Consider the following 13,102-nt stretch of genomic DNA (forward strand, 5'->3'; position numbering starts at 1 on the left):
ATTGCGGAACGTTAATATTTTTCAAAAATAATGCTTATAAAGTACATTAAATCAATAAATAAAACATTACACACACATGCATAGTATCTGATCGTATTTGACAAAACGTCAAAATCGATAGACATTGCGATGGTATTCTCACGTCTCATATGAAAAGAGGTTCCTAATTGAAGGAGGTTTGGTTATTCATGATGCGCCGGAATATATTAATTTGAATTTTACAAAACTAATAGCAATTCGTTAAATACAAATTATCCTTGAACGTATGTTAAGTGGTATTGTAAATTAAATCGTATATGGTCGAATTTCGACCACTAGGCGACCACTAGTTAGTATTATTAAGAGTAAGTAATTGTGGCTTAATTTTGTGAAACTTTACGAATTAATCAAACATTGCTACAGTATGAAACTACAATTGCGTCAAAAAGGCAACAAAGTACTTCAACTATAATATTCTGAAACTCTGAAAGACGGACTTTTAGCATACATGTCATCTATATACATACATAGCTAATACTACTACTCCCATGGGGGTAGGCAGAGACAACGGAACGCCAATTGCTACAAATCTTAACCACCACTTTCGCTTCATTATCACTCATCAATCTTTTTATGCATTCTTGTCTTTAACGGAACTTGTAGCATGTCCTATTATTTGTAGCATTCGTGATCGTAATAATTCCACGTAAATATAGACAGCTCCATCCAAAACGCAGTGAAAACAAAAATAAAACAAAAAGCAAATAAAAACAAAGCTGAAGATAGGTGATGATATAATTATTTCATCCCAAGGTCAGTGAGAGCCGAGAGAAAACAAAGGAGCGCCAACAAATTGGGCGCGGAAACCCATAAATTACGAAGTTGAAAAATATGGCCGTCCATCTAACTCAGTGTTGATCTTTAAACAAAGTGTAAACGAGTGCTCGCCTAATATTTCCAAACAAAGTTTCCCTTTTTAAAAGCTTTCAACGAAACTCTGGATCAAATATAATTTAGACTAACGTTAGCAGACACTTAAAAGTTAGGCTATAAATTTATAGGCTCAGGTGCTGCGGATTGCCTGTATAGTCTGTGCTACAGAGACTAATGGCCAGCATACACGTGTGTGTGTGTGTGTGTGAGCTTGTGGGTGGAACGTTACAACGTCTATTATGTCTGGTAATAAACTAAAAGTGGCTGGAAAGCGTCTAACATGTTTTAAGACTTTGAAACTGCTAATCAACGTGATTCTTATTAGACGACTTCACTATTGTTCGCTAATTAAGTTAGAGAATCTGTTACAAGTCATTTGATACGAGTAGATTGGAGTCGTTTAGTGCTTTTAATGATTAACTAATGTGAATTGCTTAAGGTACATTTCATGTTTATTTATTTATTATATTAAGGCACATTAACAATATCCGGAGCTGCGGACAATGTAACCGGGTTACCGTGGCTCCAGCTCAAAGCAGGAGAAAGAACGGAATGGTTTTTAGTCAGTAAGTCCCTCCCGCCTCACCCAAGGTGGAAGAAGACATTGAATGATTCCTCAAATAAAGACACATCAACAATATAAACATATACATTGAAAGTAAAAAAAAGTACAGAGATGTATACTAGTGTTTACAGCATAAACTTAGCATGCACATTGCACATTGTAGCATGCTGACAGCAGCATGTTATCGAAGTTTACCTATTCGGAACGGTGCATCCATACTAAAACCTCATTCGTGCAGGAATAATAGAGACGTGGATGACAAACAGCCTCCAACCATCATAAATCCAACAGAGAATAGAACCGGCCACGATTGTTCGAATATCTTCGAGGATTTCAGATCAATAGTTCGAAATCCGCCGGCAGTTCCAACGCAAACGCCATTGATTCGGAACGTCTTAGATAAATTATATAACGACAGTCGCAAACAAATAGGTTTCCGATCGGAACACGGGTACATTGAGTTATCGGACCAATTCTAATACTAATTTCAATAGTCTACCTGTAATAATTTAGTTTGGGACCGGGAGATCGAAGGTCTAATTCAAGAATCTTTTCCTGTTTAAAAGTTGGAAAGGTCGCATTCTATCTACAGTCTTTTACATGTTCTATTACCGTAATCGTATGTTGTATGATGAATATAACCGATTGCCTTATTAAGCAGTTTTCAAGGCAAATTAAAACTCTCTTATAAACCCACTTGCCAAGTGTGACGACTATGGCAAACCCTATTAAATAGGATAATCATGACCAAAAAAAATCAGTGGACTGCCTCGGGCAGACATTTATGAAACTTTTCGAAGAAAATATCGACAGACAAACTAGTGCAACATTAAAGGAGACTAGTTTGCTGGTCGGAACTGTAACTTAACTGGGAGCATCTCCGTCGCTCGTGGCACATTTCTCTCAATTTCCCCAGTTTTTCAAAGTGTAAGTTGTTCTAATGATAGTTTACGAGCTCCCATTATTACAAGCGACTATGAAACGTGAGCTGTGCTCGTTATTCCGACGCTTTTAATTACAAATGCACTACTAAAGACGTTAATTTACAACTCTATTTTACGTCTATGCAATTGTGGAACTTATTGCATTTGATTTAAAGTAGGTTTACGATTACTCGATCAAGCTACGTGTGCAAAAGTAATATTTCTTCCCTTTTACGATTCATAAACGAATTTACATGTGCTTTTTCAAAACACGGAAATCGTATATGAATCCGAAACTCTAAACCGACAATTTTCGCGAATTATATTGACACAGAATTCTATTAAAACTCGATTCATATCAAAACTTCTCCAAATATGAAATCGATTGTGAAACAAATCGGTGGAACCTTACGTTCTGAAAGTTTACGGAAACTTCGCAGTATTGCAGCATTGTTTCATTGTTTCACAAAGCAATGCGGGGCGCGCCTCGAAAATATTCAATGCGATGCAATCATTTTATACGAGTATACAATATAATATAGTTCACTCCATTCGTTCAGTAAATACTAAGTATCTAGAACAAGCAATTTGTTTGCTCGGAAACTTGGCCTCGTTAATGTACCTCCACTTTTGTATTCAACCGAAACTGTTCGTTCATAAAATATAGATATACCTTCCTAGACTTCCTACAATAAAATATTTTTAAGAAGTTGCACGAAGTATTACGTATTTTTATAGCTGTTAAGTGATAAAACAATGTCATAATCACAGTTCAAAACGTCTAGGTTTATCTGACATCGCTGCTGGCCAGTCTCTGTTAAATGTGCAGTTCCTTAGTTGACTCTCAAGATACCTGCGGGAAGACTGAGTACTCTATTCTGCGGGTTACGGACAAGGGTCATGGGTCTGGACGGCAGGTGCGGAAGGAGCTATCAGACCATCACATATGGGGCCCAGAACCAGTGATGCTGACCCGGAACGACTACCTAGCGGGTTACCGGAGCTCCGGCTTGCAAAGCAGGTGTAGGAACGGGGTGGTTTTTAGTCAGTAAGAGTCTGACACTTCCTTTCGCCTCGCCCAAGGTGGGAGAAATCATTGGATAATTTTTCCCTCCTCAAAAAAACCTACCCTATTCTGCTATCACCAAACGGCTTAAAGAAACGATAAAAGGTGTAAAATCTAATATTACCAATCTCCTGATTCCAGATAACTTTGAAGCCGAGCAGCGGCGACGGGCTGGTGCTGTACAACTCGGAGCGCGCGGACGGCGACGGCGACTTCTTCTCACTGCACCTGCGAGACTACTACGTTGAGTTCGCATTCGATCTAGGAGCTGGCATCGCCCTTGTCAGGTACATTGGATCCTTTTGTGTTGCTGAGAAATTATCAAATTACTCTTTCTGCTCTGTATGAGGCGGTTTATAATGGTGTATACCAAATTGGGTCCCACAATGACAAAACAAGTGATGAATTAAAATGATGATGGAATGGATGATGAATGGAAAGGAAAACAACGACGAGACGCGTTCACGGGATGGCGCTGAAGAACCGTGAAGTCATATAGGTCATTAGACCTTAAGCTACACTACCGCCTCTAGTGTATTGGCGTGAACTCGTTCACGCGTTCGTGAACCTCGTTCTTCGAAATTCTTCTCATACTGCACTATTCTTCATCTTTCTAATGTTCCGCATTCCCAACTTCCAGGTCAGCATACCCAGTGGAGCCGAACAAATGGCACTCGGTGTCAGTGTCGCGGGCGGGTCGCCGCGCGACGCTGCGGGTGCGCGGCGGCGGCGCGGCGCGGTCCGTGACGTCACGCGGCACGCGGCGCCGCCTCGCGCTGCGCACGCCGCTGCTGCTGGGCGGCGCGCCGCACCCACTGCCGGCGCGACTCGCACTCGACACTTCCTTCAATGGATGCGTCTCACAGGTAACTAACTTTAAGGATCCCTTAAGCTAAGCTAATTCACCAACCTATTAATATCTCATACTAAGAATCACCAACCTATAAATGACACCTAACAGTATAAGTACAGATTATTCGGTATATTTTATAGGATTAGTACTCCTTTACGTTTAGTAACACTTGATTAAAAGATGGTTTACGTGTGGTTAGTGAAAACGGTCATAAGAACCTCTGTTAAATCATCATCAACTTGGCAAATCTGCCACGTCGAATTATATCGGAACACCCTGTTTCCTATCGTTACCACTTCATTTATAACAACCAGATCAACTTGGTCTCATAAAACTAGTTCAGCCAAGAGATCTTTAGAACCCAGCCTTTTTACCCGACTGCGCCAGAAGGAGGGTTATGAGCTGTTGTAGCCCAAATTCCACAATACTAACTGCCTCATCTAGATATGCTAACTTTCTTAACTTAACCTTTATACCTACTTCTTAACTTATACCTACTGTTAATATCAATAACCACATATCAACAAACACAAGATAGATCTATTAGGACAGGTCCTAATGCAATATCTTTTCGATGTACAGCTGATAATCAACGACGAGGAGTTGGCAGTAGTGTCGGCGGCGCTGGGCGGACTCAACGTCGACAACTGCGATGATGCCGCTAACAACTGCACGTGAGTCATTCCTTCTTAGGATTTGAAACAGTGTAATTGGTAAGCAATTTGAAAGCAAGTCAAATAGGTTGGCAAAGAAAAAAAAGATTACATTACAAACTGTTCAATTCAGTTATGAAAACCTTTCCATTGACATAATCATTGGCAAAAGTACGTTGTATCTTCTAAAAGCAAGCGTCCATGCAATCGCACGCAACGGATTTTAGTTTGCGTTGTATTGAAACTCATACAACTGGGTCCACTGGTCCGCATCATCGCCAATGCCTACGTGCGATGCGTTTGATGCGGATGCAGTGGACGCTTACCTTAACGGACAAAGTTTACAATTCCCAAATGATTACAGGAACAAAAAGCTGTGCAAGGAAGTGTTGGACCCGGTCCCTGTGTACCCACACAACATATCAGAAACAGAACCGCACCACTCCATAGTCGCGAAGAAAGGCTTCAAACAGAAGATGCACAAGAGCAGTCACAAGAAACACTCACACATGGACAAATATAAGAAGAAGAAATACTTCATTAGTAAAAAGCATCAGTACTTGTTAGAAGACTTGGAAAGGAACAACGAGGTGGCCACCGACCTGCCTTACGATGGACAGACGTATATGCAAGTGAAGTACCTGAGCGACAACGAAGTCAACTGGGGAGACATGAACACGTACCCCAGCTTCACAGGAACTGACAGCTTCATACACATCGATGATGAGGATACTATGAAACGGTAAGTGATGACATGTTTCTTGGCAGTTATTTTTTTTAACGTTTATAAGTCTGCGTTTGGCCACCAACCCGTTTACTGCCTGGACGGCGAAGCGAAGATGTGGCCGAGGATGGAGCACACTATTATTACATGAAAAGTGCTTTACAGATTACTCTTGTTACTCTTTGACGAGGTAACTCGACTAGTTTCAAACAACGCCGGGACTCATAGTGTTATGGGACAAGCTTCGTACAGTCAGCTGATGGTGACTCGAGTTGATGGTAGTTCTGTGAAAAAACAATAATGTATGCTTAAATATTTCAACACGATCAAATTGTTGGAATACTGTTTCATCATATAATTGCAGGCTGGTGAGCTACTCGCTGGACATAAACATCAGGTTCCGCTCGGTGTCGTCGCACGGGCTGCTGGTGTGGAGCGGCGGCGCGCGCGCCCCGCCCGACTTCTTGTCGCTAGCCATCGAGAACTCCGTACTTGTGTTCAGGTAAACACTGACATTGTCTTTACTTAGTATATCTATGTGACGACACAAAACAAGTTACAGATGACTGAAGTTGCACATAGACTTTCAGACAAGCAAATTAATGGATGACGTCATAAAAATCCCACATCGCACATGTGAAGTCGCGCACGGAGGTTCCTTCTTTTTCTTGGGGAACTTTACTCACTGTTCCCTGAATCTGCAACCTGTCAGATTTACACAATGCATTCTAGACCTTATTTACAATAAACAATTAAGGTTGAAATCGGAAATATCCCAAATTGCAATGCTATTAAAATTTTGTTGCAAGCCATACTAGTCAGTGTTGCACAACAAAGCTTGACTCCGATGCAGCTCAACAAGTGAAACACAATTATATTAGTCCAAGTTATCTTATTCTACTGGGGCTCTGGCTCAAAGCAGGAGGAGAAACGGGGTGGTTTTTATCTCGCCTCATCCAAGGCGGGAGAAGTCGTTCTCACTAGCTTTTTAGTTGCCGAACAACATCTTTAAAATGTTCTCCAGCGTATTTCAGGCATAGGACTCCTAATATACTTGACCTAACATCTGCAGACGTGCTTACGCTATATATGAATCCTTATTTGTATCCTACAAAATTCCTGTTAGGATGCTTAAATTTTAACTCCCTAGAAGTTAGACGGTCACGCGATCAGATGACAGCTGTCCTAAAAATTCTCAGGGTCATAACTGATGCTCCGGATCTGCATAATGAAATATGCAACCTCTTCATCCCAGACAATTATTGTCGTGGCAGAAGACATCGCTTGCTGGCTGGTCCAAGTTCCCGCACTATAGCACATTCCAAGTCGCCTATTCCACGCACAGTAGCCGCCATTAATGCTCTCCTGAACTCAAACACAGATCTTAATGTGTTTGTGGATGAATGGAAGATGATAATGTCAGAATGTTTGAATTTTTGTGAGAAGGATGCATGACTGAGTTAAAATTAGTTATAAGTTAAATAAATAGTGTAATTGGCTTCAGCCGTTCTATTTAAATAAATAAATAAATAAATAAATGAATGTTGCAGGTACGACCTCGGCAGCGGGGAGGTGGTGATCATTGCGAACCACACGAAGGTGGACGATGGACTGTGGCACAGAGCGCGGGCCACCAGGTACCACTCAGTCCTTATGCTATCCCGCAGAGAAATTCCCCCACGGAGCAATTCCCGCAGGGCGCAAATATTGTAAGAGTGACCAATTAATTTGGCATTTGTTTTTACAGAAATAGACAAGCGGGCGTGTTAGAGGTGGACGGGCTGGGCTCGGTCGGCAAGGTGTCGCCCGGGAAACTCAAACAGCTCAACACTGAGAACGGACTGTATATAGGTAAGCGTTTTACCTATGTACTGCTATGATGAGACATCTATATAATTACTGCTATAATTAAAACAAAATACTGAGGAAGAACTTTAGCAAAATATTATTACTCCTAAAGGGAAATATGGAACGATATTGTATCAATTTGTGTTATTGCTATCGTAACTCTTACAGGCACTGCTACCTACTCATTCATTAAACGTAACTACTATTAGGAAATGTCCTGATATGTATCTAGAAATCTTAATAACATATCTACTGTATTCCTTTCAAAAATAAAGTACGGTAATTCATTCAACACTCCGGTGAATGCGTGACTACTTTATGTTGCAGGTTTAAACAATTTATATTAGATGTTATGGTACGAGAGCTAGCAACGTCGAAAAAACAAGCATTTCAAGAAGGCCAGTTTTTAGATATATTATGTCTCTCAGTCTCCCAGACATCATACGGGCTATCTGGCACCTGGTAGTCGTTGCGTTCATCAGTGCGCATCGCATTTGTACAGGTAAAATTTCAATTTTTCAAACCATTTTAAGAAGTTATTTTTTATTATTATTATTTTTATTGAACTTATAGTAACATGAATCTCTTATTGCCAGGCATTTTTCATGTTGTTTAAGGTCTGCCAGGCGCCAATTTTGAATTAAAAAAAAAAAAATTTTCAAATCATTTTAGTATGGCTGAAATTTTAGTATGATGTTATTTAAGTAAGAAAAGACCCAAAATTAATTTGCCAAGCAGTTATTCGGTTGTTAACCTTCAGCCAGACCGATCTAAAACTGAAAAATGATGTAGTATCATTTCGCTTGGTCTAGAAATATTTGTCGAACGAATTACAGAGAAAGGGATTAAACAACCGGCCAAGTGCGAGTCGGACTCGCCCATGAAGGGTTCCGTAGCAGCAAGTAGACGACTAAATAAAAAAGTTATAAAATAACTTGGTTTTACATAGTGTTTTTATGAACGACAAAGTTATATTTGTGGTTTTGGAAAATGTTTTATTTCTTAAAAACTAATAATAATGATATCTCGTTCAAACCAATTTTAGTTGAAACATTTTATTGAAATGTATAGCATGTATTTTTTTTTATTTCCTCACTCTCTTATTTTAAAAGTTAGAGGGGGTACACTCATTTTTCCACTTTGGAAGCGTCTAACTTTCAAACGATTGATTTTGACGAAAAATGGCTTTAGGAACCTTAATGTCTTTTTTAAAGACCTATCCATAGACACCCATCACGGATATGTTAGCTGAAAAATTTTTTTTTTAAATCAGTTCCATGTATGGAGTGGCCCCCTTAAATTTTTTAATTTATTAATTTTTATTCAAAATTCGAATAGCGGTTACCGAAACACAGAGGGGGGCCCTCTAACTTTTAAAATAAGAGGGTGAGGAAATTAAAAAAAATATATGCTATACATTTCAATAAAATGTTTCAACTAAAATTGGTTTGAACGAGATACCATTATTAGTTTTTAAGAAATAAAACATTTTCCAAAACCACAAATATAACTTTGTCGTTCATAAAAACACTATGTAAAACCAAGTTATTTTATAACTTTTTTATTTAGTCGTCTAATTGCTGCTACGAAACCCTTCATGGGCGAGTCCGACTCGCACTTGGCCGGTTGTTAAATCCCTTTCTCTGTAATTCGTTCGACAAATATTTCTAGACCAAGCGAAATGATACTACATCATTTTTCAGTTTTAGATCGGTCTGGCTGAAGGTTAACAACCGAATAACTGCTTGGCAAATTAATTTTGGGTCTTTTCTTACTTAAATAACATCATACTAAAATTTCAGCCATACTAAAATGATTTGAAAAAATTTTTTTTCAAAATTGGCGCCTGGCAGACCTTAAACAACATGAAAAATGCCTGGCAATAAGAGATTCATGTTACTATAAGTTCAATAAAAATAATAATAATAAAAAATAACTTCTTAAAATGGTTTGAAAAATTGAAATTTTACCTGTACAAATGCGATGCGCACTGATGAACGCAACGACTACCAGGTGCCAGATAGCCCGTATGATGTCTGGGAGACTGAGAGACATAATATATCTAAAAACTGGCCTTCTTGAAATGCTCTCTCAAAAACGTTGCCAGCGCTTATACTATTATGTTCGTTTTGTTAACTTTGCTATTTGTGTTCGGCAGGCGGTCTCCCGTCCATAGAGCTGAACACGCAGGGCCGGTACTCGCGCGGACTGGTGGGCTGCGTGTCGCAGATCTCCCTCAGCGGGGACTTCGACATCCCGCTCTCTCTGTCCAAACTCCCGCACACCATCACCAACAACGTCGGCCGCTGCGCACCATAAAACATGCACTATTCATTTAAATGAACCCACCAAGTTCATTTAAGTGAATAAATACCACATTTGTTACTATCTTCCAAGTTCATTTAACGTTCAAAAAGTTCATTTAAACTCGTTAAACGTTAAATGAAACGGTGTTACATTTAGTGTTAGGTGTGTCTCATAGATTTGTCTTCATTTTTGTCAGGAGTTGCTTTCGATTTTCGATTACGTAACTGTTTACGACCAAATAACTCCGTTACTACATATCAATGTAAATTAAATGTCGGAGGCAATAAACTAATAACAATACGAACTTTTTCAACGTTTTTGATATGAAACTCTGATGTTTACCCAAAGGTTTTAATTTTAGTTATAAAATGAATACTCTAGTCAATTTAGAATAAGTAAACTGCGAGTTTCTGAATCTGTCACCTTATACATTGATTTTATACTCTTATTTAATTTAACCATTGAGTATACTATAATTTTAATTTATTTTCCATGTACGATGGAATAACTTTTCAAAGTGCTTTACTATCTAGTAGATATATAAAAAACTATTTGTAATGTTAAATTAAATAAAATTCTAGTCGTACGAGTGGTTTGCACGCAGTATCATTTTGTATGAAATGATTTTGTTTCATAGCTGATCACAATTTGTTACGATGTGGGTGTATTTTATAAAACCGCGTGGACTCTGCTGGGATTGTTTCGAGTTTCTCAATTGTCATTGAAGATCAACAACGAAAACAAGTCATTTTGATTAAGAATCTCGTGAATAATAAGATCACACACATAATACAGTAGGTTCCTTTCCTCAATAACATTAACCCACCTCAAATCCAACTCAAGTCATATCCCAGTTGTGTCCACGCAAACATAGTTCAATAAGTATACATACATAGCGTTTGTATATCGAAAACATTTTCATAATGAACGTGGTTTTAGAACATTTGTAAGTAGTACAATAGAGTTTGATGATATTATAATATTAATTGAGCTTTTATACTTAAGCCCGGGAACCGTATTATTTCGCTGCGAACTGAAAATGGCTTCATTTCAACGCAAATTCAAAAAATGTATTAATAATTGTGAAGAAAATTAAAACTTTCAACGAAAACTTTTACATTTAATGTGGTTAAATGTTCCATTTAATGTGGTTAAATGTTCCATTTAATGTGGTTAAATGTTTCATTTAATGTGGTTAAATGTTCCATTTAATGTGATTAAATGTAAAGTGATTATAATGTCCCGATGTTTTGCATTGAAGCTATTTGTTCCCGGCGTGTGTTGGCTAGCTTTATTTCGCTACTTGATTTGCTTCGGATCTAGCACCGTTAGTCATAATATAGTCGGTACATATATTTATATCTATCGGTAGTGTTACGCGCTTTGTATGTATAAACGATAGGTATCGATGTTCGTCTGTTGTTCAATGGTTGATACTCTAATGATTTCTTATATTCAACTCGGTTTTAGGAATCCTCCAGAACTGTTTTTTTATCTAATCGATGAGTTTTTAATTATAGTTGAAATTAAGTATCAGGTAATTTCTTTTATGACTCATGATTTAATTTTTTGTTAATGTGTGAGATTCAGAATTCAGTTTATTACAAAAACACTGTTGTGTATAGATCTATGTACCTCTGCCATTGAACAATAGATAAACAAGTAATTCGATACAAACCCTAAATGCCCTTTACTGGGATTTCATTTACACCAATAATTTTCGTCAATTATAGTATTTCACAGGGTGTGGAAATTATTTACATAAATATCTACATATCTTTATTGTGGTCTCTCATTTTTTGACTGAACATTTTCATTTGCGATGATATTGCTAGTTCATTTAATTTGACCGTGTTAATGGACTTAAATGTAACTCATTTTAAATGAACTTTTGGAAAATATATACTCGTATCAGAACCAACAAATTGTTAAATAATTTAATAAAAATAAATAAACGAAATAAAAAATAAATTTTATAACGAAACAATATGATAATGTGCAATAATATTTAATTAATTAATGATAATTACGTGTATGATATTCTGTTGGATCGATCCCTGCGCTTGTCGCTATTCATCTAAATTGGCTACCACCGGCTTTTGATAAAGACATTTTTGTAAATGAAACATATTTCAGAGCATTATGACCCTGTTGATTTAGCTGGGCACCTCGTTGGAAACGCCTACTCAACACCCAGAACTATAAACTACCCAATACAAACCTGGTTATACCCTCCGTAAAACTTGTCATTTTTGTCCCAATCTGTGAAATACAACAGGCGATATGCACCATGTGTGTTCCCCCGTTTACAATGACGTCACTTTACAACGAGGTGCACAGTTACGTCAGACGTGTGTCGCGACTGTGTTTAAAATATCGATACATACGTAGTTACTACTTGTGACATAGCTTGACTAGCATTAGTTTTGTATGTGAGACCTGTCCGATGTAATATACGCCGTTATTTGTACAAAATTATATCAATAAAAATATAATGATATTCGTTTTGTTGTTCCTCAACTCCTATTATGGTTTTAGTACCTGAATACTCCGCTAGGAGCGCTAGCGCTGCTACAAAATATTTAAGACCGGTATAAATATGATATTATTTTATTCGCATGTCCATAGACGAGGTATGACTTGGTCCTTTGCTGTGTTCACAGGCTGGTTTTTAGTCAGTAACAGGATGGAGTGTAAGAACACTCGCTCTCGTCTTGCCCAGGGCGAGAAAAGTCATTGGATGATTTCCCCACCAAAAGAACCGTCAGTCGATTACTCGATTTGTTTACGATACGTTTAGCACTTACATAAGAACTATAAACCTTTGTGTTATACCTTTATTTTGACACTACCTACGTCTACCAAAACCTGATAGGTTAATGCCCTCTGGAAGGCCGGTGATGAGCCTTTTGGTACAATTTACAGTAACGGTACACTGATCACTGACTGCCATATTGACTGAGTCGTCGCTGACACGAATGTCAAATAAAAAGTATGGACTAAGTAAATCACATTAAAATGCTGTTCCAGTGTGGATTCCATTATTATAATCTACAATAGAGTATTACATACTTTTGCCTTGGATAATAATAGCATTTCGTTTATGACTCTTTATCTTCATGTATAAAAATCAATTGCTATTCGTTAGTCTCGCTAAAACTTGATAACTACTAGACCGATTTGTAGTGCGGCGTAAGGGCCACTGATACCCCGGGCGAAAATATTGTGGCGCCCACTTGAGGGAAGCAATA

General features: G+C 38.1%; 1 protein-coding gene and 1 long non-coding RNA gene across 2 annotated transcripts in view; one reads left to right on the forward strand and one right to left on the reverse strand.

The window, feature by feature from the left end:
- The window catches only part of LOC118279145 (pikachurin), a 176,814-nt gene extending 164,463 nt beyond the window's left edge, over nt 1–12,351 (forward strand). The window contains exons 12-19 of the mRNA XM_035598681.2: nt 3,608–3,753; nt 4,107–4,332; nt 4,902–4,993; nt 5,337–5,714; nt 6,061–6,198; nt 7,247–7,333; nt 7,444–7,547; nt 9,703–12,351. Coding sequence (XP_035454574.2) covers nt 3,608–3,753; nt 4,107–4,332; nt 4,902–4,993; nt 5,337–5,714; nt 6,061–6,198; nt 7,247–7,333; nt 7,444–7,547; nt 9,703–9,863 — 1,332 coding nt within the window. The 3' untranslated portion in view covers nt 9,864–12,351. The remainder of the gene's footprint in view (nt 1–3,607; nt 3,754–4,106; nt 4,333–4,901; nt 4,994–5,336; nt 5,715–6,060; nt 6,199–7,246; nt 7,334–7,443; nt 7,548–9,702) is intronic.
- The window catches only part of LOC126911407 (uncharacterized), a 108,123-nt gene that overhangs the window by 38,375 nt on the left and 56,646 nt on the right, over nt 1–13,102 (reverse strand). The gene's annotated exons all lie outside the window — the stretch shown is intronic.

The sequence above is a fragment of the Spodoptera frugiperda genome, chromosome 14, assembly GCF_023101765.2.
Source record: "Spodoptera frugiperda isolate SF20-4 chromosome 14, AGI-APGP_CSIRO_Sfru_2.0, whole genome shotgun sequence".
NCBI classification, from domain to species: Eukaryota; Metazoa; Arthropoda; class Insecta; order Lepidoptera; family Noctuidae; genus Spodoptera; species Spodoptera frugiperda.